At 47.2% G+C, this 26,436-nt stretch overlaps 1 protein-coding gene across 4 annotated transcripts in view; it reads left to right on the top strand.

Moving 5' to 3' along the window:
- LOC105468472 (MTSS I-BAR domain containing 1) overlaps window positions 1-26,436 on the top strand; it is a 183,434-nt gene that overhangs the window by 117,263 nt on the left and 39,735 nt on the right. For all 4 annotated transcript variants that reach the window (XM_011718665.2, XM_011718663.2, XM_071067842.1 and 1 more), the window contains exon 4: window positions 25,624-25,708. In XM_011718665.2, the coding sequence (XP_011716967.1) occupies window positions 25,624-25,708 (85 nt within the window). The remainder of the gene's footprint in view (window positions 1-25,623; window positions 25,709-26,436) is intronic.

The following is a 26,436-nucleotide window of genomic DNA, read 5'->3' on the forward strand; positions in this document are numbered from 1 at the left end:
AATCACTTCAGAATCAGACAGGGAAGTTGCTAAAGAATATGGGGGAGTTCAGAGGATCCCTTTCTCCCCTCTTTGTCGTGTGTTCCTCTACTCTAATACCTGGGAACTATTCGTGCCCGTCTGCTTATGCGTCTCACTCTCCGGTGAGACCTGGACTGACAGCAGGGACAGCCTTGTTTGTTTTTATTTTTCCTCTGCCCAGCCCTGACATATGGGGGTTGGGTCACATAATCTAGCCACGGGTACGATGTCAGAACATACTGAAGCATATTGGTGGGCTGAGCTCAAGTCATAAAGTAAAGCTGATTTTTTTTTTTCCTGCCTGAAGCAGGCACACTTAACAGCAGCTACAGCAATGACAAAAACCTCACGAGAAGATGCCTGGGTCAAGGGTCTTACTTCCAGCAGCTTCCCTGCAAATCCAATGCAAATAAACATAAACGTAGGCTCTGTTTTGCAGCTTGTTGCCGTGGGAACTTGTCTGTTGCATGCTGAAGCCTAGGATCTTGGGCCTCTTCTGACGTCACAGCAGAGCGTTTGCATGTTCATGTTGAATGTTGGTTTGGTTTATCTGTGCCCTGAATTTGGAATCATGAACTTGCACTCTTGGTTCAGTTGGAGGCAGAGGTGGCCCAAAGCCATGTGGATCTGTGCCGGTGTCACTTCTGATGGTGGCAAAGGGAAGAGTGATGCTGAGGAGGAGGCAGGAGAATCCTGAAGGTCGAAGGCCATGGGGCCCTGGCTGCCTTAGTAGCCACAGCATCTGGGACGCTGACCAAGAGAAGGACGGTGGCCTCAGCCCTTCCTCCTGTGTTCCTGAATGGCTGGTTCTAGGGCCACCAGTAGTTCTAAGCTGATCTGGTTAGGGAAGGAGGCACTTCTTGTTCTTACCTCAGGTTCCCCTCCAGATTCATCCCCAGAGTAGAAATCAAAGCTATGATCAGATCACTGTTTTTTTTTTTTTTTTTAATTTAATTTTTAGTTGTGACGAAATGTGCATAGTATAACGTGTACCATCTTAATCATTTTGAAGTGTAGAGTTCTGTAGTGTTGTGCCACGGATCTCCAGGACTTTTTCATCTTGCAAAACTGAAGCTCTGAACCCATTCAACAACTTGCATTTTCCCCCTTCCCCCCAGTGCCTGATACCCACCATTCTCCTTTCTGTTTCTGTGAATGTCATTCTGCTAGACTCCTCATGGAAGTGGAATCACAGTATCTGTCCTTTTGTTGTGGTCTTATTTCACTTAGCATGATATCCTCAGAGTTCATCCACTGTTGGAGCCTGTGTCAGGATTTCCTTCCTTTTTTAGGCCTGAATAATCCATTGTATGTATATGTTTATCCATTCATCCCCAGCAGATATTTGGGTTGCTTTCACCTCATGGCCACAGCCCTAACTTTTAATCCTTTCCACGGCTGTCCATTTGCCTTGGGGTGAGGGCTCTGCCTACCCCCCAGCATGGTCTTCCTGAAGCCATTTCCAGGCCTTGCCTCTTCCTGCCTCTCTCGCTCTAGCCCCAGTCTCTCACTGCCATGCCACATCCCTGGCACTCTGGCCACACTGGACTCCTTAGAGACCCCCCAGGCACGCACTGTTTTCTTGTACTGCCAGGGACTTTTTTGCACGTGCTCTTCTGTTCATCTGGAACGCCGCATCTTCCCACCTTCCGGAGCCTCCAACATACACTGTCTTCCTTCCATCTCAGCTTAGACAAGCCCTTCTTGACCTCCAATCACACTGCGTCATCCAGTACTATTTATCTGTCATTTTGTACCACTGGGCCTGTGTTTATTTTAGGGCAAGGACTATTTTATTGACTAACCCTAGAGTCTGTGCATGGTAGGTATGGATGATTTAGTAAACACATAAAGAATGGCATTCTTTCAAAGGCAAGAGCCTCTTCCTTTCCTCCCCCTGCTCTTTTCCCCTTGTCACTAAAATCCATGTCCCAGGTTGAAATTGGGTACTTTTTTCCTATAGAAACATCGTTATGGCACATGGTCAGGTTCAGTAGCATCTGATGCAGGTATATAATGGATTAAGTTTGCAGGCCAGCCTGAGAACTTAACTACCGTTCATGACATTGTTTCTTTGAGGAAAAACATATCCATTTCCAAAACAGCTGAAGCATAGTCTTCTGGATCCTGCGCCTCTTTAGGAAGTTGGCCTTTGCTGGTGGCTCTGCCATTGGTTTGGAAATCAGAGATGGTTTTCTATGCCCATGATGAGGACAAAGGTGAGTGTCCTCTGTCTCCACATTGGGAAAAGAAACACACCCATACATTAGAAAGCAGAGGGAAATGGTGTGGTCTCACCCTCAGATGAGTAAAACCTCCTGAGAATTTAATGTGTGATTGTTTTTATAAATGTGGCAAGCCATTGGTGTTAGCGCCTGGCCTCCACTTGAGCAAGGTTTCAGTAGCAGGTAATTCCCCTGTTCTTTTCCCTAGTTACGTGGGGCAGGACCCATCTCTTTGCTACCACCTCTTGCCACAGTCCTACCTTTTTTTTTTTTTTTTTTTTTGAGGTGGATATTTGCTCTGTTGCCCAGGCTGGAGTGCAGTGGCATAATCATGGCTCAATATAGCCTCAGTCTCTTGGGCTTAAGCCATCCTCCCACCTCAGCCACCCAAGTAGCTGGAACTACAGGTGCAGACCACTACGCCTGGCTAATTAAAAAAAATTTTTTTTGGAGATGAGGTCTCACTATGTTGTCCAAGCTGATCTCGAACTCTTGAGCTCAAGCCGTCCTCCTGCCTCGACCTCCCAAAGTGCTAGGATTACAGCTACTGCACCCAGCCATATCCCTAGCTTTTAAACCTTGCCATGGCTGAGAACAAATTAACCTAGTTGGAAGTTTACCAACAGGAAAACAAAAGGAAAGGAAGGGATGGGGCAGCAGAGCAGGCAGTGTCATGACTCAGTTCCACTCAGATCTCATTCTGGATTTGGCTAGGGTAGAAATTTTAGGATGCCCATGACTCATTGTCTATGGAAATAGCATTCTCTGACTTGTGCAGTGAGCTACCTGTAGAACTGTACATAGCAGCTCCCATAGGCTCGAAGGACCTTTCTGTAGCTGTCTTTGGAGGCAGTGACACTCTCCTCCCAATTGTTACACACATTTCTGCATAGCAGTTGATATATGAAACAGGAAACCTAAATACATTTTGCAATGAGTTGAGAAGTAAATCCAAAACCAGATTTAGCTGAGAGTCTTTTGTTGCATGAAGCTGTGCACACAAAGGCAGTGAAGAGGTCTGGAATCAGACAGCTGTAGGTTTGCATGTTAATTGCATGATGATCTGACTCTGTGTGCACAGGGCCTGGTGCTCAGCATCCTACTTGGATTATCCCATTCAATCCTTGATAGCACTGTGGAGCAGCTCCTGTTGGATGAGGAAACAAAGATTCAGAGTAGATGTCACCCAAAGTTATACCATTGGTTGGAGGGAGAGCTGGAACAGCGACCAGGGATATCCAGCTCCAGAACCTTGAATCTTAACCTCTGTGGTATACTCCTGCTCGGTGGGTTGTCCTGAGCAATTGTTCTGCTCTCTGAGTCTTGTTCCTCATCTGTAAGATGGTCCTCGGGTGGCTGATTGTATTGAGAGACAGCCTGGGTATAGATGCATACCTCCAGCATACCTTCAGGAAACAGGCCATCCTTCTAGGGCCACAGAAAAGCCCCTGAGACCTCTCTTCCTGTCATGGCACCGTGCTCTGCTTTCTAAGAACTGAAATTTGCAGGGATAGCCTGCCTACAGAATTTGTCCACTTGTTTAGTGGGGCTGGATGGTGTTGGTCCTATTTACTTAATTCACTTGATGGGTTTCAGTCTTTTGAACTTAAAAAAGTAAGAAAATTGGATTTGTTTAATCTTGTTTTCCAACACAACAGTTCTTAATCTGCTTTCGAGTGTTTGTTTGTGGGCTGAATACCATTCGGTGTTAATCTAGTGACCTAGTATTGCCTGGTGATGAAATCTGTCCCTGCCGTTAAGTTCACTTGTGTTTCTTTGTGTTTCTCTCTCTCTCTCTCTCTCCCTCCCCTCTCTCTCTGTCTCTGTCTCTGTCTCTGTCTCTCTCTCTCTCTCTCACACACACACACACTTTAAAATTGGTCTTTAAAATCTCATAGTGTTTCCTGATCAAGACAAAAAGATCCCTGAAGCCAAGATTTCTACCTGAAAGGTCAGTTTCAGCTTTGTAACAACTGCGTAATTGTCTCCTGAAATAAACCAGCATCTCAGGGACTGCAAGCTTGTCTTTTCAGTTATGTGAATGCAAAGCTCTTCTCTCCTAATGACTGCCCTGCCTGTGCCATTTCCTGTGGGCATGTGCAGTCATCTGGAAATGGCGGCTACCAGCTCCACAGCTGGGGACGACCCTGGCTTCTTTTCTGTAATGAGGATGTGTCTGCTTCTGCCATTGCCCCACTCTTTGTCCTCTGCCTTGTGGTCAGGAGCTGTTCTTTTTGCTTTCTTTTACCCCCAGTTGTTACTGCTGGGGAAAACTGTTTGGAGTGGTCCAATGTCACCCCTGTAGGATGCTCACCAAATCGATACTAATTCCTGCAGCAGCTTCCTGCCTGAAACTTTAAAGTTTGCTAATTAAGTACCATTAAGATGATTTGCTAGGTTCTTCCTCAAATGAGTGCTGGGTTCCTGATTGGGAACCTTGGTGAGAAAGCCCAGAGGCTGCATTCTGGCGTTTGGTGAGCCCCACAGGCAGCGGAGCCCTCCCTGAGGTAAGCATTGGTTCTGGGGAGGTCCCTGTTCACAGGTGTCATCTTCACATCAAATCTGCTTCTGTGCAGATACGCCTGAGTGTCTGCTTGGGTGTCTGAGACCAAGACCACTGTAGGTCACGCAGATCTTTTTCATTTCTCCAGTCTTCTTTTGGGATGGTAGACATTACTGATAAGGTACTAAGTAAACTGGAGTTTTAAACACAGGGTGTTTCCTTTTAATATTTCTGATTCTCTTTCTCATATGAAATGGGCCATTAAGCTTGTTCGGGATGGTGGTCCCAGGTCTCACTGTGTCAGCCCGGAGTGATTACTGAAAGATGCCGATGGTATCTAAAGGCCATCTGGAAAGTGTCGAGGTGGGTGGTGAGCTGAGGGATGTGGTGAACTGAAGGGAGCTGAGGGTCTGTGTTCTGCATGGACAGAATGGAAGTAGGCCTGTAGGAGTGTCCCAGGCACCTCTCTTGGTGGAACTCACCGTAATGGGGGATGCCAGCTGACAGCTGGAGGTCGTGTGTTCAGGTCAGCTGGGCCTGAAAGGCTCCTCTACAGGTCACACCGCTCCTTGTAGCAGCAACACATGGGCAAGGTATTTACTTCTCCTTCAGTGGGGCTTGTATCCACTTCTGTGATGCATGCCGCCTACCCAGCAATCCCCCCAGCTCACCTCTGGCTCTTTCTCTCAATCTTGGCCTACGCAAATGTGTTCCCCTGTGAGTTACCTAAGAATCCACGTGCATTTGTCTCAAAAGATAATTGATGGGCAGGGCCCTGGGAGAAGCCATCTTTAGTGATGCTCTGCAGAGGTGACTGTTGAGTCACGTGCTGGGGGTCTGTCTGGTGGGTTTGTGCCCATGTGTACTCAGGCACGTGCACTGCTTCTACAGCATGTGGATACAAGGCACATGGGCGTGGGTTCCCCCATGCAGCCTTCCACATGGTTCACGGAATACCACCAGGGACCTTGGTGCTGTTTCCATGTACCTTAACAGTGACAGCCATGGATTTCCAGGTGGCATTGAATGGCTAGAATTGGAAACCAGCTCTGTACTGGAGACCTGGGAGAAGTTACCTTCCAGGCGTTTTTTGTTTGTTTTTTTCATTTGGGAGCTTATGGCAGGCAGTGCCAGAGCCTAAACCTCCTGCTCGGAAAGGGGAAGGTTCTTCAGGTAATTACTCCCTCCCTTCTTGTACCTCTGTTCACCTCACTCCAGGGATGATTGAAGAAAGCTCCCCACCTTCTTCCTCCTGGCATAAAAGAGAGCAAGTTCCCTGGCCCTGGAGATGTTTCAGCTAAGTCCAGATGACTATTTGGCAGGGACGATAAAGAAGAAATTCTGGTGTCATGTGAAACTAGGTTACCCCTAAAGTCTCATTCAGCTTTTAGATTCTCCTGGATGCTGACGGTTCTTTAGAAAGTGGCTTTAAGAAATCCCAGGGCTGACTGTTGAGAATACCATTTGATAGGTCCCCCGCCCTTCTTTATACGCAGCCATGTGATTGTTGTCATGGCAACAGATCTGTTCCCGCGAAGGCTTTTCTTTAGCGTATAAGGGGACCTGAAGCTTCCGAGATTGTTAGTAATTATCTTCTAAAAAATACGTCCTGAGTATTGTGAGCATTTTAATGGGCCCAGTTCCAGCCTTATGGGGACTTTTGAGGTATCAGCCCCATGTCATAAAATAAAAAGACTTGATTCGTTGTTTTGCTTTCATTTTTTTCTTTTGTGCATGTCTAATGTGGAAGAAGAATCACGATCCTATTGTTAATAATACTTTGCACATAGTAGGTGCTCATATACTTAATATTTGAAAGGCAGGCAGAAAAGCTGAGGATTGATCTAAATATCCTTTATTAGATTAGCAGTTACATATGTTCTTTCCCTAGATGACCTTGAATCTCAAACTAGGCAGGCCTCCCGGAGCTCACAGCTGTATGGTCCAGATCTCCTGTCCCTATTGTTTGCACATCACCAGGGAGAGGGGATCCATGGGTGAGTCTGATATGTATTAAGAAAGTCTCATTCCCTCCCACCCCAGGAGCTCAGAGTTAGCTCAGCTGCCCAAATGTTAGGAGTACCTGCTCTTCAGAATAGGATAATGTCCAATTTTAAAACTCTTTCCCCTTTATCTACAAACATCAATTGAGTCTTTATTCGAAGTCATGCATTTTGCTAGATACTGGGAATTCAGGAATGGCTCACATGTAGTTGTTCCTCCAAGGTGGTCGCTGTCTAATGGAGGACACAGGCCCATGGAGCAGTAAGCCCAGGATAGCACAGTAAGTGTGAGAGTGCACTTTGTTCCCTTAGTCTCTCTTTCCCTCCCTGCCTTTGTTCTCCTTATTTGCAAGGACTGGAGGCCTCTGAATTGCTTCTAATCTCTGCAAGGGAGAATATAAAAGCTTACTCCTTGCCCACCTTTTTATACCAAGTCACTCTGAAGGCTACCTGAATGTCCTAGACATGAGAAAGATAGGAGCAGGTGGGAACCGAGGGACTCTTTCTGACCCTCACTCTTCTGCTGTTGACCCACTTTGCCCTGAGACATTGTCAGCCCTCCCATGCTCTCTCTTTCCTCTAGACCGGGGTTGCCATTGCACTTGTTGGTAGGAGGATCTCTGGTTAAACGGAAGAGTGTGGTTTGGGATGGGACACTAAGGCGAGGGGTGGAGAAGCTTCATCAGCAGAAGCCTGTCCCAGCAGCAGACCTCGTGTCCTTTAGTGGTGCAACTAGCAAACAGTCGTATTTACTGTCTCAGCACATCCCGTCCAGCTGGATTTCACCTGGCAGGGGCTCTGTGTGGTGGCGATGTTCTCAGGGAGCTGGGAAAAGGATTCTGGCTGGTGAAACATTGGAGCCCCTTTCACTCCAAGTGTGGTTGGTAGTCTAGCAGCAAGTCAGCATCTTCTGGGAACTTGTCAGATATGCCAGATCTCTAGACCCTCTGGATCAGAATCTACATTTTAGCACAATTTCCTGGTGATCCTTGGGTATACTGAAGTTTAACAAGTTGTGTCTTGAGCTCTCTTTTGAGATCCTAGGCCCAGGTTAGCAAGTAAGAGAGTCTGCATCCTTCCACTGTCCTGCAATTGTAGCAGACATTACTAGCTGATCCAGGCAGTCCATTTTCCATCTAGCGCATAACTGTCCACAGCACCCTCCACACAGTGCCCCAGGCATCCATACACCTGATCAGAATTAGCCCAAGAGATAAACCCATTTACCATCCTTGCCTTTGTCTATGAAGAGCTCATTCTAAAAAAATAACAAACAAATGAAAAACAAGGAAACAACTTTTTGCATAGGCCCTAAGGGTTGGGAATTAGGACCCCCATCATACCCACTGTTCGTTCATGCCCACTGAATGAACAGATGTCGGCAACCCGAACATGCACAATACAGTGGCAGTAAATCAGACCCTACTGGTTCTTTGCAGTTGGGCAATGACCTTGCTGGAGGAAGCGAGGCCATCATGTTACCCTGGCTCCAGTGCTCATCCTTGGGATGTGTGGTCAGCGCCTGCGTCCCACAATCCCATTGCCTTCTGACAACTTCCTAACTGATGACTGAGCCACAGTCAGGTTTCACTCATTCATTGGTAGTTATTCTTATCTGCATTCTGTTAGAAGAACACAGTTACTAAATTGGGTGTGGGGAAGAGAACAGTGCAGAAGGAGAACCGGAAGAGGAACCAGAGTGACTTGGGTTATCTGGTAAAGTCTTCATTACATGATGTGACCAGCTCTCAGAGGGACATCTAATTTAGAGAAGTTTAACCTCAGAGGGTCCTCAGGATGTTAGAATCGCGTCCTATTTTCATGGTAATTGGGCAAGACTGAGAAAACGTTTTGGGGATACACATTTTATCTTCCATTTACAGCAGTGGCTTCTAACCACTGAGGACTCTCCACATTACCAATCTCTACCAACCTACCTCAAGCTTTGTAAAATCTTATTTACCGAACAAATTACATTTTTAAGTAATAATTAAGCCCCCCTTTTTCTTTAGAGATATATAGTAACTGTTAACCTGGGGTCATTTTTATCAGGCTTTATGTAATTCCAACAGAAAGCAAAGGACTGTGGGTGCTTAAGTTAGCCTGAGCAGTAAAGAGGCTTTTAGACTTACTGAGAATAGTTTTTGGATTCACATTACCACTGCTTGACCTGAGACTCGATTTGGGAGCTAGAAACTGAAACCAGTTATGCCCTTCCATTGAAAAGATGGAGGCTGGGAGGCTGGGGCTTGCCTAGCTTGTAGGGACTCAAGGGCACTTTGGTCATGTCATGGTGCTGCTTTCTCTCCTGTGCAAGCCTCACCCTTGCTTTCTCTCTTGAGTAGTAAAAGCCAGCCTCTTATTTGCTATTCCAGGGTTAGAATTTCAATTACTTTTTTAAAAAGACTCTGTTTAGATCAGAAACCATCTGGGGAAGGTATGACTTGAGATAGAAATTGAAGAGGTAGAGGGAAGAAGAAGATAGTGTATGAGTTAGTTTAAATGACCCCAGATGAGTTTGGCCAGGAAATCAACTGCGGAATGCATCCTCTGTCCCTGGCCTGTATCCCTCAAGGGCCTTTGATGGAGGCTTGGCTTAATTGCAGTCACTTTTCCTCTAGAACTTGAACTCAGTAAAGGTGTGCAGTAAAAATGGGGAAGGGGGATGAGGAGGAGCCAGGAGAGAATCGAGGAAGAGCAGATATTACAAGCGTAGAACGAGAAACTTGCCATGGCTGCCTGGGTCCACTTACTCAGTTTGTTGAGCTCCTTCTATGTCTGAAGCTATTTCTAAAACGTCAGTTTCTAGAAAACAGGATCCTGAATTCGGCTAAGCGTGATTCCCAGGGCCATCCCAGGGAAGCTGTCCTGAAGATGCCTCCTGCTTAGACGGGTTGCAGAGGGGAGTCAGTAGCTGAAAGGGTGATTTCAGAATAGATTCTCCTGGCAAATAGGGAGGGGTCCTCTGCATGAATAAGCCGTGCACCCTGCCAAAGGAAGCCGGCAGGAGGTGATTCATGCTGAAGCCTGACAGTACATGTCCACCCTGAACTCATGGCCTTGGATGCGGACAGGCCAACTGTACACAGTTTAGTGAGGAAGTGGCGACAGCGTGGTTTGAATCTGGCTGATAAAACAGATGTTAAGGGGAAGGGTTCTTATTTTCTCCCAGTTATAGGATTGGGGGTAGGGGAAGAAAATCTAATTTCCTATCTGCCAAATGTTTCTATTGGTAATGTCTTGGCAACAGTGAGATGCCCCCAAGAATGGAGTGGTTAAAAGTTCTAGCTATAGACTCAGCCCTGGATGTAAATTCTGAATTCTGTGTGACCTTGGGCAAGTTACTTAACCTCTCTGAGTACCCTTGTCTTCATCTGTAAAACGAAGATAATGATACCTACTTTTGGCGGGATGCAGTGGCTTGTGCCTGTAATCCCAGCACTTTGGGAGGCTGAGGCAGGTAGATCACTTGAGATCAGGAGTTCGAGACCAGCCTGGCCAACATGGTGAAACCCTGTCTCTACTAAAAATACAAAAATTAGCTGGGCGTAGTGGTGGGCGCCTGTAATCCCAGAATCGCTTGAACCCAAGAGGCAGAGGTTGCAGTGAGCCAAGATCATGCCATTGCACTCCGGCCTGGGCGACAAGAGTAAAACTCTGTCTCAAAAAAAAAACCCCACAAAGATTAGCTGGGCGCAGTGGCATTCCAGCTACTTGGGAGACTGATGCACAAGAATCGCTTGAACCTGGGAAGCAGAAGTTGCAGTGAGCCGAGATCGCACCACTGCACTCCCAGCACTCTAGCCTAGACAACAGAGCGAGAATCTGTCTCAAAAAAAAGATACCTACTTTATAATGATACCTATAAGAGGAGTATAATGAGATTTTTAAAAAATGAATACAACATTCCTGCAAGGGTTTGTCATGTTGCAAGCACTCAGTAAATGGTAGCTATTCCTAATAATACGGAAAACTGCAAGATTACCTCCTAAGAGATGATAAAGTCACTATATTCTGGCATAGTCTGGGGATGGACAGAAACCTCCTAAAGGAATAAAGTAGCTCTTAGGCCGGTGACACATGCATGAAACCTGAGTTTTAGGTGGTAGCGGGTTCAAGGATAGATGTTTATCACAGGGAGTTCTCATCTCCAGCGGGAGCCCAGTGAGAGGGCAGGGAGAGAGGCAGTGCGAGGGCTCTCTCTGCAGAGTCCCAGCTTAGAGCCATCCCTTTGTCAGGGATGGATGTAGCAGGCCCTCACTCTGATCCCTCAAACACTAACTCCCTGGTTCTGATTCCGTATTCATCTGGCCACCTTCTAAATTATGTGGTAACCCAAGAAGGCTGCCTGGGAGATAATGCCCTGATCCAGATACTGTGAGGATCTTACCTACCCAACAGTTAAATTTTGTGAACTAAGAAAACGACATGTGGTTTCTGCATCAGGCCACATCTGCTTTGCTGGCAGGAGCTGGCGTCATCGAGTCGCTCAGACACGGCTTCAGCAGGAGCATCTTTCTGTGCCCACGCAGCAGAGGCAGACCGTGGCAGTGGGGGGTTCATGGTGGCAGATGTCGGGGAGACAGCTGGCATTTCCCAGGTGACACCCCCACAGGGTGTTGCAGCCAGACACCATTCCATCCGAAACGTAGACAGGAAAGCCTCCCTGTCGGAATGTGTTTGCTCCTAATATGGTTTTCCCATAGTGTGAGCGTGTCCGTGTTTTTGTGTTTCCATATTACCATTCTCGCTTTGCTTTTAAAACAGCAACAAAGAGGAATATTGGTCTTTGTGACTGCCAGTGTGGTGCATGCCAGAATCTCATGCTTGCTGGTCTGAAGCCGCCAGATGGTGGTAGGATTGTGTGTGGTTTTGTTTCCTCTGCTTTTTTAAAAGTCGTGAAGTGGGAGAGACTGAGAAGTGGGAGATTGGCTGGAAGATTATCATCTGATAACAGTTTGCAGTGTCTTCCACCCTGTGTGTGGGCACAGTGGTGTCTTCCAAAAATGTGACGCTGACCCTACCTAGCGTTTGCTGAATGTGCAGTATTAGCTGTCCTGTAAACACCAGCTGGGTTATTCATTACGTACTCAGCTATATACAGTAGCTGAATAAAACAGGTTTTAAAACACACACACACAGGAAATTTTCTGCATGTTTTTCTCTTCCTTGAAGATTGAAGTGAGTTGTTAGGATTGCCATTGTAGCAAAAGGGAAGTTGTACTTCCTTTGTTGGGGGCTTTGTGGGTTTATTTTTGAAAATCTTTTCAAGTTCTTTTACTTTTGTCCTAAGGAACCTAGTTTCACAGCTTAAAGGACTAATGTTTCTCTTCTGTTAGTTTCCTTGAAATCAGATTGTGTGTTTGTTGCAAGCACATTTAGATTAAGCTTGTCCGACCCATAGCCTGTGGGTCCCATGCACCGCAGGATGGCTTTGAATGTGGCCCAACACAAATTCATAAACTTTCTTAAAACAGATGTTTTTTGCGTTTTGTTTATTTTATTTTATTTTGTTTTATTTTGTTTTGTTTTATTTTATTTTGTTTTGTTTTGTTTTATTTTATTTTATTTTAAAGATGGAGTCTCACTCTGTTGCCCAGCCTGGAGTGCAATGGCGTGATTTGGCTCACTGCAACCTCTGCCTCCCGAGTTCAAGCAATTTTCCTGCCTCAGCTTCCTGAGTAGCTGAGATTACAGGTGCCTGCCTCCACGCCGGGCTAATTTTTTGTATTTTTAGTAAAGACGGGGTTTCACCATGCTGGCCAGGCTGGTCTTGAACTCCCAACCTTAGGAAAACCACCATGCCTGGCCTGTTTGTTTGGTTTTTAGCTCATCGGCTATCGTTAGTGTATTTTATGTGTGGCCCAAGACAATTCTTCCATATGGCACAGGGAAGCCAAAAGATTGGACATACCCAACTGAGATGATCTTGTAAACGGCATAGGCAAAAAAGTTTGTGTTTTGCAGCCATTTCCAAGGCTAACATAAGGTATCAGGATGCTGCTAAGTGACTTATGTGTGATCAGGGTCTCTACTGAGTGGAGAAGGGGATACTTGTCTGGTGTGAACAGAGTCAGGTCTCTATGAAGACTTGTGATACCAAAAACTGGTCACTTCTCCATTTTCTCCCTCTCTCCCTCCACCCCCTGTAGTTAAACAAATGTGGAGCATCAAATGATGCCAGTTTCTCCTCGTTGTCCGTCTCTCCACGACCAAGGGTAAAAATAAAATGCTGATGAAGCCAGAGGAGCATGGTTTGTTCATTTGAAGTTCTTAATATCCTGAGTGCTGGCTTCGACCTTTAATGAAAATGACGGTCCTCCTGGCAGGGGTCGGCTGCCTCACAAATGTGCAGCTTAAAGAACAAGGACAGTTTCCCTGAACAAGAGAAACAGCAGCAAGCGTGGAAGTCCTCAGTGCATCAGGAACACTCTGCTAATTACAGGCAAGAGTGGGATGCCTGGCCAGGCGTGGTGGCTCATGCCTGTAATCCCAGCACTTTGGGAGTCTGAGGCGGGCAGATCACTTGAGGTCAGGAGTTCGAGACCAGCCTGGCCAACATGGTGAAACCTCGTCTCTACTAAAAATACAAAAATTAGCCGGGAGTGGTGGCGCATGCCTGTAATTCCAGCTACTTGGGAGGCTGAGGCAGGAGAATTGCTTGAACCCGGGAGGTGGAAGTTGCAGCGAGCTGAGATGGCACCACTGCACTCCAGCCTGGGCAACAGAGCAAGACTCCGTCTCAGGAAAAACAAAAAGAGTGGGATGCCCAACAGCAAGGAACTGCTGGTTTGTTACTTCGTGAGTTTTCTAAGGCACCTTCCGGCTCTAAGGTCATCATGAAAATCCATCATTTCCAATTATAGGAGATATCCACTCTATGAGGGCAGGGGGGCTGTGTCTTTACTTCATAGCACAATAATTAGACCAAGGTAACATTTCCTAAAAATTTGTTGACTATAGGAACACTATCCTTTCTCTACTCTAGCATTTTGGTTGCCAGAAAGAGGGATCATCCGGTCTAACTTGGAGATCACCTAAGAGATCCACCTCATAGACCCCTAGGCTGATGTACCCACCTCTAGCCGAGGTCTGGCTAGCCCCTTGCCTGGAGCTTCCTTACTGATGAGTTATTTTGTTGGTCTGGGTTATAACTGTCTACCTACTAGCCTTTTGGGATTTGCCCCTTGGTCTAGATCAAGCCTGTTCAACCTGCAGGCCTCATGTGGCTCAGGACAGCTTTGAATGCAGCCCAACACAAATTCGTGAGCTTTCTTAAAACGTCATGAGGCTGGGTATGGTGGCTCACACCTGTAATCCTAGCACTTCGGTAGGCCAAGGCGTAGGAATCACTTGAGGCCAGGAGTTTGAGACTAGCCTGGCCAACATGGTGAAATCCCATCTCTACTAAAAACACAAAAATTAGTGCACACTTGTAGTCCCAGCTGTTTGGGAGGCTGAGGTGGGAGGATCGCTTGAACCCGGGAGGTGGAGGTTGCAGTGAGCCGTGATCGCACCGCACCACTCCAGCCTGGATGACAGTGAGACCATGTCTCAAAAAAAAAAAAAAAATTATATATATATGAGATTTGTGATTTTTTTTTTAAAAGTTCGTTTGCTGTTGTTTGTGTTAGTGTATTTTATGTGTGGCCCAAGACAATTCTTCTTCCACTGTGGCCCAGGGAAGCCAAAAGATTGGACACCCCTGGTCGAAATCTTTGGGTAAAGCATGGTCTTAGCTAGGGCATCATGGTTGAACTTTTCCAGGCCTAAGAATTGAGCTTCCTCTTCTCTTATTAGAATTCAGGTTCACACTCTGATGCCATTTGGAAACACTCTTACTTTCCTTTAAAGACTGTGTTCCGTCACTTCACGTTATAAAATAAAATAATCCTGAAACACGCCAGTGCGATTGCAGAAGAGGGGTGCCCAGCTTCGTGGTCAAGTCTGACGCTCGTGTGTGCATGTGTGCAGAGCTGTGTCAGCTGTGGCTAGTGCTGGCCTCCAGGCATCCCCCGGGGCAGCAGATGGTGTACCCAGCCTTGCCCTGCTCGGTCCAGCCAGAGTGGCAGTGATGCACGCTGAGGCAACTTCTGTGATGCAACACCCGGGCAGTCCTCCAGCCCGCCGTCAAGGTGAAAAGACCCCTGCCAATTCAGGACTTCTGGGCTCTCTGAGAGCAGGGGCTTGAGAGGAAGGAGAGACTATTTTCTCATATATTGAAACTAAAATATTACAACCTGCCATGGGCCATTGCAGAAGTGTCCCTAAGTGGCCCTGAGTGTCCCATGACACAGTCCCGAGCCCTGGATTTTGTAGGAGCTTTCCTTTTCATTCTTGGCTGGAAGGAAGCTGGTGATGGAACTGTTGTGAGCTCTGAAATATAAAAATTAACAGTCAGCGGGGCCGGGCACAGTGGCTTATGCCTGTAATCCCAGCACTTTGGGAGGTCAAGGCGGGTGGATCACCTGAGGTCAGGAGTTCAAGACCAGCCTGGCCAACATGATGAAACCCCATCTCTATTAAAAATACAAAAAATTATCCAGGCATGGTGGCGGGCACCTGTAATCTCAGCTACTCAGGAGACTGAGGCAGGAGAATTGCTTGAACCCGGGAGGTGGAGGTTGCAGTGGGCGGAGGTCGCACCATTGCACTCCAGCCTGGGCAACAGAGTGAGACTGTGTCTCAAAAAAAAAAAAAAAAAAAAAAAATTACAGTCAAGGGAAACCTAGGGTCAAGGTCACTATAAAAAGCTATTTAGCCAAGGGCAATGGCCTTCCTGTTTTGAAGGGGTGGGGGCAGAGGATGGAGGCTCGCTGGAGTTGGTTTTCATAAGCCTCCTGGTACCCCAGCTTTTACTTCCATCAAATAACCATGTTGTGGATGCATAACTATTAATAAGTACAAACAGCACTTTCCAGGCAAGCCCTCTGGACTGCTCCTTCTAGGCCTTTGGTCTTCTGAGATGTTTGGGAAGAAGGAACAATTCTGGCTTTCTTGGAAGCTGCCCTTTGCACTGTTCATTTACCCTCTATGTACTGATTTGCCAGCTCCTTAGAGAAGGTAGATATTAGATGTGGGAGGAGTAGGGGTCATGATCTGGTGTCCAGTGTGTCCTTATGGACAGATGCCCCAGCCCAGCCAGAGTGAGTTACTCCGGCCTCTGCCTTCCTGTAGGACAGCTTATTCTTGCTACATCACAGCTCTGCTTAATTGGACCACTGATGTAACCAGTGCTCCTTATTTTTCCTATAAAATATTCCAGCCCCTGCCTTCAGGAAGCTCACAGACTCTCTCTAGCATGCACACACACTTCTCACACCTGAGTTGTAGGCTTCACCAGCATCCACTGTGTGCGCTCACAAACCTGTATATGCCAGTTGCACACACTGTTAAATAATTTAATTATAAGGTATGTAAATGTTTGCAGTGTGAATGTGAAAACCAAGATTTGTCATTTCTACAAAACAAGTAGAATGTTTAGAAAGATATGATATTCATAGAAGTTGCTTTTGCAAAAAAAAAAAAATGCCATCAAATTAAGTATGGATGAGGCAACTATAAAAGATTTGGGAACAAAATTTGTAAAAATCTGGGATATTCAGATTGCTTTACAAGAAGCCCAACATGGAAGTCACAGATGATGCATTTTGGGTGTGATTTATGCAACAAAGATAGCAGGAGACACTGGTCAGCATATTTGGGGGGTTTTTTTTTTTGGAGTACAACCATCTATGTTTGAGCCCAAGCCAGGCAGACCCTTGCAAAGACCACACAGGCAGGTGTGGGAGCTGAGCTTTGAAGCCACATTGGCTAATTCCAGAGCTAAGCTTTTCACCATGTGGTTCTTCTGCTTATGCTCCTGCTCATTTAGAAGATAGTTCGGAGTCTCTACTAAGACTGCAGATGAACCACTGTGAGAGACACTGTTGCTACTCAAACTCTATGGTTTGCAGGCTGCGTGGGGTGTGCCTGCCATCCAAGTGTGTGGGAAAGAGGAGGGAGATGAGAATACAGCTGCCAAGGAGCTCCCAAGACCCTTTTGGAGGTCAGTTGGGGGAGGAGGGGGTCACTGACCTCAATAGGTAAGTTTTTGGTGTGCATCTGTTTTAGAAAAAGATTCCTGACACAGTATGTCACAGGGGATCCTACACTCACGTGTGTTATGTTTGGTGTGTGTAGTAGTTATGTACCCGGGAGCCAAAGATTTCCACTTTACTTAGATCTTTCATTTCTTTTTTTTTTTTTTTTGAGATGGAGTCTCGCTCTGTCGCCCAGGCTGGAGTGCAGTGAGCCGAGATCGCGATCTCGGCTCACTGCAACCTCTGCCTCCCGGGTTCAAGTGATTCTCCTGCCTCAGCCTCCCGAGTAGCCAGGATTACAGGGACCCACCACCACGCCTGGCTAATTTTTTGTGTTTTTAGTAGAGACAGGGTTTCACCATGTTGGCCAGGCTGGTCTCAAACTCCTGACCTCAGGCAATTGGCCAGTCTCGCCTCTCAAAGTGCTGGGATCACAGGCGGGAGCCACCGCGCCCGGCTACTTAGATCTTTTAAACTTGAACCCTGGTGGGTACAGTAATCAGTTTCACTGCGGGGGAAGGGGAGCTGCTGTTCAAATGCACGGGGTCCCTTCCATCAGCAGGCAGCAAGGGCAGCAGGGAGGGAGCAACCACTGGTGTCAGGATTCCAGCTGCTGTTTCGTAGACATCTTCAGCGACACTTTGGGGCTGGCTGTTGATTGCTGGTCGGTGTCCAGACAGAAGTCATGAGCCATTGAGTAGTTGGAGGTGGCTTTTTTATCCACCACCCGTTCTTCCTCTACATTCTAGCTGGGTCCTGTGAAGGAGCTCTTCCTAACCAGACGGTTGCGGCCTTGGATCCTGCTGATGCGGCCTCTCGGGCTCCCTCCCCTAGTTATTTGGGTATTTCCAATATTTTGGACTTGTGCACAAGCTGCCTCTAGTTGAATTAATGCGTCCCTAAGGCCATAGGAGAGGGAGTTAGTTCCTGTTGGCTTTGTGGGAAATGTTAGTTGTGTGTTTTTAAATTAGTGTTTCTTTAATGGCAAATGGAACATTTTCTTCATTATGAGAACGCGCGTCGCCTATTACCTCTGTGCTTATGAAGCTGGGGGTAGGCAGCGAACTTAATAGCTTTTCAGAGCTTCTGCAGTGAGCGTTTGTGGGGAGGCTGCTGGTGCAGTGAGCATGTCAGCTGGCTTCCCTGGGCCAGCACTGGAAACAGTGAGCCCTCCTTATGGAAAAAGGATGCACGTTCCTATGCCAGTGCTTCTCACCAGGGACGAGCTTGCCCCCTGGGGACATTTCTAGTTGTCAGGACTTGAGGGGTGTTACTGGCATCTAGTGGGTAGAGGCCAGGGAGGCTTCAAAGCATCCTACAATACACAGGACACAAAACATGATCATTCCTCTTTTTCTTGCCTTTTTTTTTTTTTTTGAGACAGGGTCTCAGTCACTCAGGCTGGAGTGTGGAGGTGTGATCATAGCTCACCGTAGCCTTGAGCTCCTGAGTTCAAGTGATCTCCCACCTCAGCCTCCTGAGTGGTTGGGACTGCAGGCGTACACCACCACACCTAGCTCATTATTCTTATTTTTTTTAGAGGTGGGGTCTTGCTGTGTTGCTAGCTGGTGTCGCTTAAAGCCAGAAGTTTGAGACTAAACTTAAGGGATCCTCCTGCCTCGGCCTCCCAGAGTGTTGGGATTATAGGCATGGCCATTGCGCCTGGCCAAAAATGGTCATTCTTGATAACAAAGAATGATCCGGTTCAAAATGTCAGCAGGGATGAGGCCGAGATTCCCCACTCCAGGTGAACCCTCCCACCCTGGCCCCTCCCCTACAGAGGTGCCTGACAGCATCCTCCTCTCCTCTGGTTCGGTCTGGCTCCTAATTAGCCTTCAAGCAATGTCAGCTCTCGGGAACAGCAGAGATGCACAGTGACTTACTGTAACGGCAGCATACTTTCACCAAAGCAGTTCTTCAATCTGGCTTCCTCCAGCCCTTCCCCTCCACGCCGCAGAAGCTGGGACTGACAAAACGGCTTTTCAATCCTCGCTCGCCACCTGCCCACACTGTAGCCCCCAAGAATGCCTGCCATTAGTCCCCTGCTATGCGGGGAGATGGCAGCTGCCTGCAAATGAGGCAGCTTGGAGGGACGGGACAATGCCACTCGATGGACCCACTGTCCTGCCTGTCGCTGCCAGGTCTCTGCAGCAAGGGGCAGTCTGACTTCGGACTTTAGGGGGCAAGGAAACTTTGCTTTTCTTATTTCCTCCCTACCCCCGCCCCAAATATGCATTAAACAATTTGTATTCTGTCTGTGACTTTAATGGGCCTCTTTGTCCTCAGCTGGGAATGTCTCCAGCTTGTCGTAGTGGGAGACAGCCCTTGGTATCCGTAGAAGCAGGCTTGGATTTTGTCTCTATTGCTGATCAGCTCTGTGGCCCTCAGCAAGGTCGTTAACCCTCCTGAGGCTCAGGTGTTTTCATTTGTAACATGGGGTTGATAACGCCTACCACAGAGGGTTACTGTCAGGATGGTGTTCCCTGCACTGCTTTTTCTGTGTCCCTCCAACCAATCTTTGTAAGCTGCTCAACGGCCTGGCACCTGTCTTTACCGTCCTTGAAATCACATTAGTTTTTGCTGCACGGTAGGACTCGGGCCATGGAGTGCAGCGCACCCCCGGAAAGATAGTTGATGTCCTAATTCCTGGCGCCCATGAATGTGACCGTTTGGACACATGGTCTTTGCTGATGTAATCAAGTTAGGATGAGGTCATTAAGGTGGGCCCTAATCCAGTAGGACTGGGGTCTTTATAGGAAGAGAGAAATCTGGACACACACATACACACACATACACACAGCAATGCTTTCACACAGGTCTCATGGGAAGATGGACACACACAAGCGGTGAGCCTAGCACAACAGAGGCAGAAATTTGAACAATGCAGCTGCAAGCCAAGGAATGCCAGAGTCACCAGCAGCAAGGAGAAGGCAAGGAAGGACTCTCCCTGTAGGTTTCAGAGGGAGCACAGCCCTGCCGACAACTGGATTTCAGATTTTTAGCCTCCAGAACTATGGTTGCTTTAAGCCAGCCGGTTTGGGGTGCTTTGTTATAGCAGCCCCAAAAACCAATACAAATACTCAGTGAACGCTCGTGGAACGTGTGTCTTCATCTGCAAAATGTATGGTGCTGGGCCCAGCAGTCATGCTTCGGCAGCCCATCCCTGGATGGTTCACTTCTTCCTTTCCACTGATGATTCCTTCACAGATCACCCACAAATCATACTGGCTGGTTTTGTGCTGCTTTATTAGAAAAGCGTTTGCTTGTTATGGGAGAAAGTTTTCACACGTACCACATTGAATAGGGTTAACGTTTTTGCCGTAAAGTATTTGTGCATCTCTAAGCAGTGGCATCGAGTCACCAACTTAGATTTCTTTTAGCAGCACCTTGGTTCCTGGTTCTGGCAAGAAGCCTGAGAGGCCATTGCTCCCTCCTCTCTTCTCCTTTCAAGAAGCAGAATCAAATCAAAGCGGCTCTAAAAATAAGGAAATGGATATGCTTGCAAAACAGGGGTGCCAGGCCCAGAGGAAGAGCAGGCTCAAGTTGGTGGCTAAGGGAGGTCACTGGGGACTCAGGCCCTTTCTCTCTTCTGTCCACAGCAGTGTCATCCTGAGGCAGGTGTCCCCATGGCCATAGGATGGCTGATGGCAGCAGCTGCACAGTCTGCTCCCTTGTTTGTGGCCTATGGAGCCCTTTGGTGTGTTTCTTTTAAGATCAGGAAAACTTTCCCCAGAAGCCTGCCCAGCAGCCTCCTCTCTATGTCTTTGTCCTATCCCCGAACCAGCCACTGCCAACGGGGATGGAGTTAGCATCATGGGCCTAGACCAGCCATGTGAGGGCGAATGCAGTCAGCCACAGTGCCCTGCCACACTCGCCAGATTCACAACTCTGACCCTTTTTTAGTGGTCATGATAAGGGTGCCCCAAAGATGTCTACGTTCTAATCTCTAGAACCTGTGAATGTTACTGTACGTGGCCAAAGGGGTCTCTGCTGATGTGTGCTGATGTGGTTAAGGGTCTTGAGGCAGGGAGATGATCCTGGATGATCCAGGTAGGTCCCGTGTAATCAGAAGGATTCTCATAAGAAGGAGGCAGGAAAATTGGAGGCGGAGAGAGATGTAAGGACAGAAGCAGAGGTCAGAGAAGGGAGAAGATGCTGCACCGCTGGCTTTGAAGATGGACAAAGGGGCCACGAGCCAAGGACTGCGGGCAGCTTCTAGAAGTGGGAAAAGGCAAGGAAATAGATTCTCCCCTGAAGCCTCCAGAAGGTGGTACCTGACACCCTGATATTAGACCAGTGAAACTGATTTTGGACTTCTGACTTCCAGAACTGTAAAATGAACTTTTGGAGGTTTTTTTTGTTTTTTTTTTTTTTGAGACAGAGTCTCACCCTGTCGTCCAGGCTGGAGTGCAGTGGCCACGAGCTCGGCTCACTGCAAGCTCTGCCTCCCGGGTTCACACCGTTCTCCTGCCTCAGCCTCCCAAGTAGCTGGGACTACAGGCGCCCACCACCACGCCCGGCTAATTTTTTTGTATTTTTAGTAGAGATGGGGTTTCACCGGGTTAGCCAGGATGGTCTCAATCTCCTGACCTCATGATCCGCCCGCCTCGGTCTCCCAAAGTGCTGGGATTACAGGCGTGAGCCACCGCGCCCGGCCAAACTTCTGTTGTTTTAAGCCACTAAGCTTGTGGTCATTTATTACAGCAGCAAAGGGAAATGAATACAGCATTGTATCTCTAGGCTGACCAGGAATCAATATAGAACTTTGCTAAGATTAAGCATCTTGTTTGTATTTTATATCTTTTACACAAGTATTTGAGGATTAAACACAAGACAAACCCAGTCCCTGGTCCTGCCTCCAGATAGGGCCAGCCTGGTGATTTGCTCTCAAAATGGTAAATGTCGGTTCCTTTATTCAACACCAGTGCTAGGTGCCAAGACACAGAAGTAAGGTGTTGTCTTCACTCAAGCTGCTGCGTGTGCCTCGGCCAGCCATTTGATTCCATAAATACGCCCACTCGCAAATGGGAGCTCTTCCAGAGGTCTTCTCTGCCTTTGTAGCTCAGGCCAGTTTCCTCTGAAGCTTATTCAAACCTGCTGATTTTTGTTTAAGTTCTTGCAAGGGTTAGGAAGAGCATAAGACGTTAAGCACTTCCACAGATGGACCTTTTTTTAGGGTGCCCCATGTTGCCAAGATCAGTAGTGATTCTGACAGCTCAGTCCTGGGGTCCACAGAGGATGTCATCTGCCTCCTGTCCTCATGCCAGTTGGACAGAGACACTGCTGTTTGGAAGTTTTCTTTGTGGTTCTTTATTTCCTCTCCTCTCTCGGGCTTCCTGTTCTAGAGGCACAGTGGTGGAGCCACATACATTGTGTCTAGAAATTGTTGTTATTGTTCAGCTCTTTCCTTTCCTTTCCTTTCCTTTCCTTTCCTTTCCTTTCCATTCCATTCCATTCCATTCCATTCCTTTTTTGTTGTTGTTGAGACAGAGTCTCACTCTGTTGCCCAGGCTGGAGTGCAGTGGCACGATCTCAGCTCACTGCAACCTCCACCTCCCGGGTTCAAGCCATTCTCAAGCTACTCCTCCCGAGTAGCTGGGATTACCAGCACGTGCCACCGTGCCTGGCTGATTTTTGTATTTTTAGTGGAGACAAAGTTTCACCATGTTGGCCAGGCTGGTCTCGAACTCCTGACCTCAGGTGATCCGCCTGCCTCAGCCTTCCAAAGTGCTGGGGTTACAGGAATGAGCCACCGCGCCTGGTCAGTTCATCTGTTTCTGAGAAGCCTTGGGCTTTCCTGGGGATAAGTGACCAGTAGCAATCTATGGGAAATATCTGGGAAGGTGACAGAAGTATTGAAGCCGAGAAATGGAGTGGGGGGGCGGGGGCACTGACATTTGAGATGATCTTTTCCAACATCATAATTCTATCTTGAGGAAACTGAGGCATGGGTTATCCATGAAGCAGCTCTCCATCCCTAACTCCCCATAGTAGCTTAGCAAGGACGGAGCACAATCTCTGTGGTACCAATTAGACAGGGTCAGGCTCTAGAAGCAAATTGTGAGAGCCAGCTGTAAAGCACTAACACCTGGAATAGCATGTAGACCAATAGGTTTGGCATAGATTGTTCTAGGCTCTCGTCTCTGCTCTGTCCCATCTCCCTTTGTCCATAACAAGTGCCATATACCCGGGGGGATAAATGCATAGATGCTGGAGCTTCAGCCTAGGTTTGAGTTCCACTTACTAGCAACGTAACCTGGGACAAATCACTTGGGCATTTTTTCCTTTGTGTAACATGGGATGGTCACAGTACCGATGTGGCTGGAGGTGCTGCGAGGATTAAATGAGTTGAAGTGTGCAGAGTACTCACGGCAGTGCCTGGCGCATCCTAAGCGCTGTACGTCTTCCTGCAACCTTACACATTGTTCTCCAGCGTTTTAAATGACCACGTGCAATTCCATCGCATGGTGGTTCTCTATGGTTGATTTAACCAGATCCCTGTAATGGGATTTTGTTTCCATCTTTTGACGCTGTAAACAACATTTCGATGACTACCCTCGTAGGTAAGGACTTTCTTTCACTCTTAATCATTTCTGCAGGTTAAATGTCTAGAATGAGACTTGCTGGGTGAAAGAAAAATCTTTCAAGGCTTTTCTTGATAGACGCTACATTTTGCTCCAGGAAAGTAGTAGTTGACACTCCTACCATCAGCGAGTGAGTGTGCCAGTTTCCTTGTGTGGCCAGGTGATTAACTTTCAATCAAATGAAGGCCCAGAAAGAAATAGGAAATATTTCCCTGGGAGTAAAACGTTCCTCATCTTTGCTTATATGCAGTAAAAAGCTCACAACTTGGAGAGCACAGAAAGCAGGGCAGAGTTTGTGAAAACAGCGCCCTCTGCTGGCTCTCCCTGGTGTGAACAGTGGCAGATGGCGATGCTGAGATGGTCGTGGCATCCCCTGCTCTTTGGAGGCAGGTACATTTTTAAGAGACTCTGGTCATAAAAGTCAGACTTGGGCAATACTTGACCCTCGCTTGGGTTCTTTTACAGCAGTGGTTTCAACAGGCGTGATTTGTTTTCCAACACTTGGTACTCTCTGGAGACATTTTGGAGGAACTCAAGTCTGGGGGGTAGGGTTAAAGGAAGTCTGCTATTGACTTCTGGTGGGTAGAGGCCAAGGATACTGCTAAACATCTCACACTGCACAGCCCAGCCCAGCAACAAAGCAGCCTTCAGCCCAGGATGTCAATATTGTCCAGGCTGAGAAAACCCTGTTTTTAGAGGAATAGAGGTATTGCCCTAAGAAGGTTTCTCTTTTCTGACTGAAATAAAATATAGAAATATTAAGATATGGTATATGTGTCACAGTTACTATTATTTGGTTGTAGAAACCTGATGGTTTTGCAAAATGTGATGGAAAACAGGTGGAGCTGAACTAGTAAATGGGGATTTCTATAAGGGAGGACACAGGAAAAGCCAACCCGTAGTAATGTCACGAGTACTAATAAGAGACGGAAAGTTCTTCTACCAATTCAGCATGGTTAAACCTGCTACAAATCCTGGTGGCTTTCCCTTGAAGGTCTTGTCTGTTAAAAATAGTGCTTTATTTGACACTTTTCCCCAAATTCACAAGCACCCGTGTTTTCATAACGTTCATAATTGCGCCCTCCAGTGTTCAGTGCAGAATTACCATGTGTGGTTATAATTTGCTCTCCCACGCCCTAGTAAATGCTGATTCAAGCATTGTTTTTAAGAGGGAGAAGGAAGAGAAGAACTTTAAAAATAGTCTTAGAGAAGGTGTGCCTGAAGGGGAAAAGTATGACGAGAATTTCGGGAAAATCAAACTGGGCTGCAACTTCCTTCAGTATTTGCTGAGCTTGAAGACCTCTCTGTTCCTGGTGTTGCCCAAGCCCATTTAAAAAATGTCCTATTACTGGCTGGGCATGGTGGCTCACGCCTTAATCCCAGCACTTTGGGAGACTGAGGCGGGTGGATCACCTGAGGTCAGGAGTTCGAGACCAGCCTGGCCAACATGGTGAAACTCCATCTCTACTGAAAAAAAGAAAAGTTAAAAAAATCAGCTGGGTGTGATGGCACGCGCTTGCAATCCCAGCTACTTAGGAGGCTGAGGCAGGAGAATCGTTTGAACCCAGGAGGTAGAGGTTGCAGTGAGCCGTGATTGCACCACTGCACTCCAGCCTGGGCAACACAGCAAGACTCCATCTCAAAAAAAAAAAAAAAAAAAAGCCCTACTACCTCATTTTGCTTTAGCCTTGCTATTCTCTGAATTACTTGTATTCTAGAATATTTGTCTTGAAATAATTAGCTAGCATGGCTGCCTTGGCTGTTCTAAATAATGTTAAGAGGCTTATTTTGTCAGAATTGTTGAGAAAAACTACAGCTCTTCCCTAAACAGCAGATACTATCTTGATTATCTTTCATGAGAAGTATTTTTCAAGCTATAGGTCATGGTCGATTTATAGGTTGTAAAGTCAATTTCTAGATTACAATCAACATTACCAAAAAAAACCCAGATGGAATAGAAACTATCACACAGTGTGGTATATGGTAAGAGCAGCCTTTCGTGATACAGAAATCTGTCACCATACGTACAGACATGTTTACGTGTGCCTGTGTGTAAGCACACATGTGCATGATGAGAGCCTTCTAAAGGTGGTGGCTTAGATTTTACAACGTGGTGAAATCTGACTTGTTTATAAAGTTCTCTAAAGCCCTCCATGATCCCTGCTAGTCTTCTATCCCTCACCTTTGCCTCTGTTGTTTTTTCAGGTGGGACCAGGGAGATTGGATCTGCTCTCACCAGGATGTGCATGAGGCACAGAAGCATAGAAGCCAAGCTGAGGCAGTTTTCGAGGTGAGGAGCATGTTTCGGCCCCGAACGCCAATGCCCTTGCAGGTTTCAGGTTAAGGAAGCAGTCATGCATGACACACAGCATTTAAATCCCCACAACCTGTCTGGCTTGACTCATTCATTGACTGAGTATTTGTTAGGCATCTGCTGCATGCCAGGCACTGGTCGAGGCCCTGGGGATGCAGCAGACCACCAGCCAGCCAGGCCCCTGCCTTCACAGAGCCTGTGCTCCTGCATGGGTCTCTCCTTACCCTTTGTCTCTGCGAGGAGCCGGTGCAGCCTGCTGAGGCCTTTTGGGACCCCACTGCCCTGTGGGAGCCTCGTAAGAAGAGGGGCTGCGAAATTGGAGAGTGAGATGTGCCTTGGTATCCTGTGTGCATCCTCCAGACTCACTGAGGAATGTGGCAGCTCACAGACCCCTCCACACCGCCAGCTTCCCGTCTGGCTTCCAGGCATCCAGAATAGGGAAGAAATGGTAGTAGCTGGCAACGGAATTGAGTTACAAATGTTGAAGTGAAAGTGGACATTGTTTTCCAAGCAGATCAGCATCATTCAGCAGTTTCACATGATTCTGTTTGGGAGAAAATGAAGGGGCACACCTGCAGAGACCTTCACCCCTCAGTGACCCCGAGGCTGGCGGTGCAGCTCGAGAATTTTCTGGGTCTCTTCACTCTTCTCTTTCTCCAGGCTGTGCACACTTAGTGTATGTTTATGACCTGTCATGCCGCATG

This window comes from Macaca nemestrina, chromosome 8, assembly GCF_043159975.1.
Source record: "Macaca nemestrina isolate mMacNem1 chromosome 8, mMacNem.hap1, whole genome shotgun sequence".
In the NCBI taxonomy this organism is placed as follows: domain Eukaryota; kingdom Metazoa; phylum Chordata; class Mammalia; order Primates; family Cercopithecidae; genus Macaca; species Macaca nemestrina.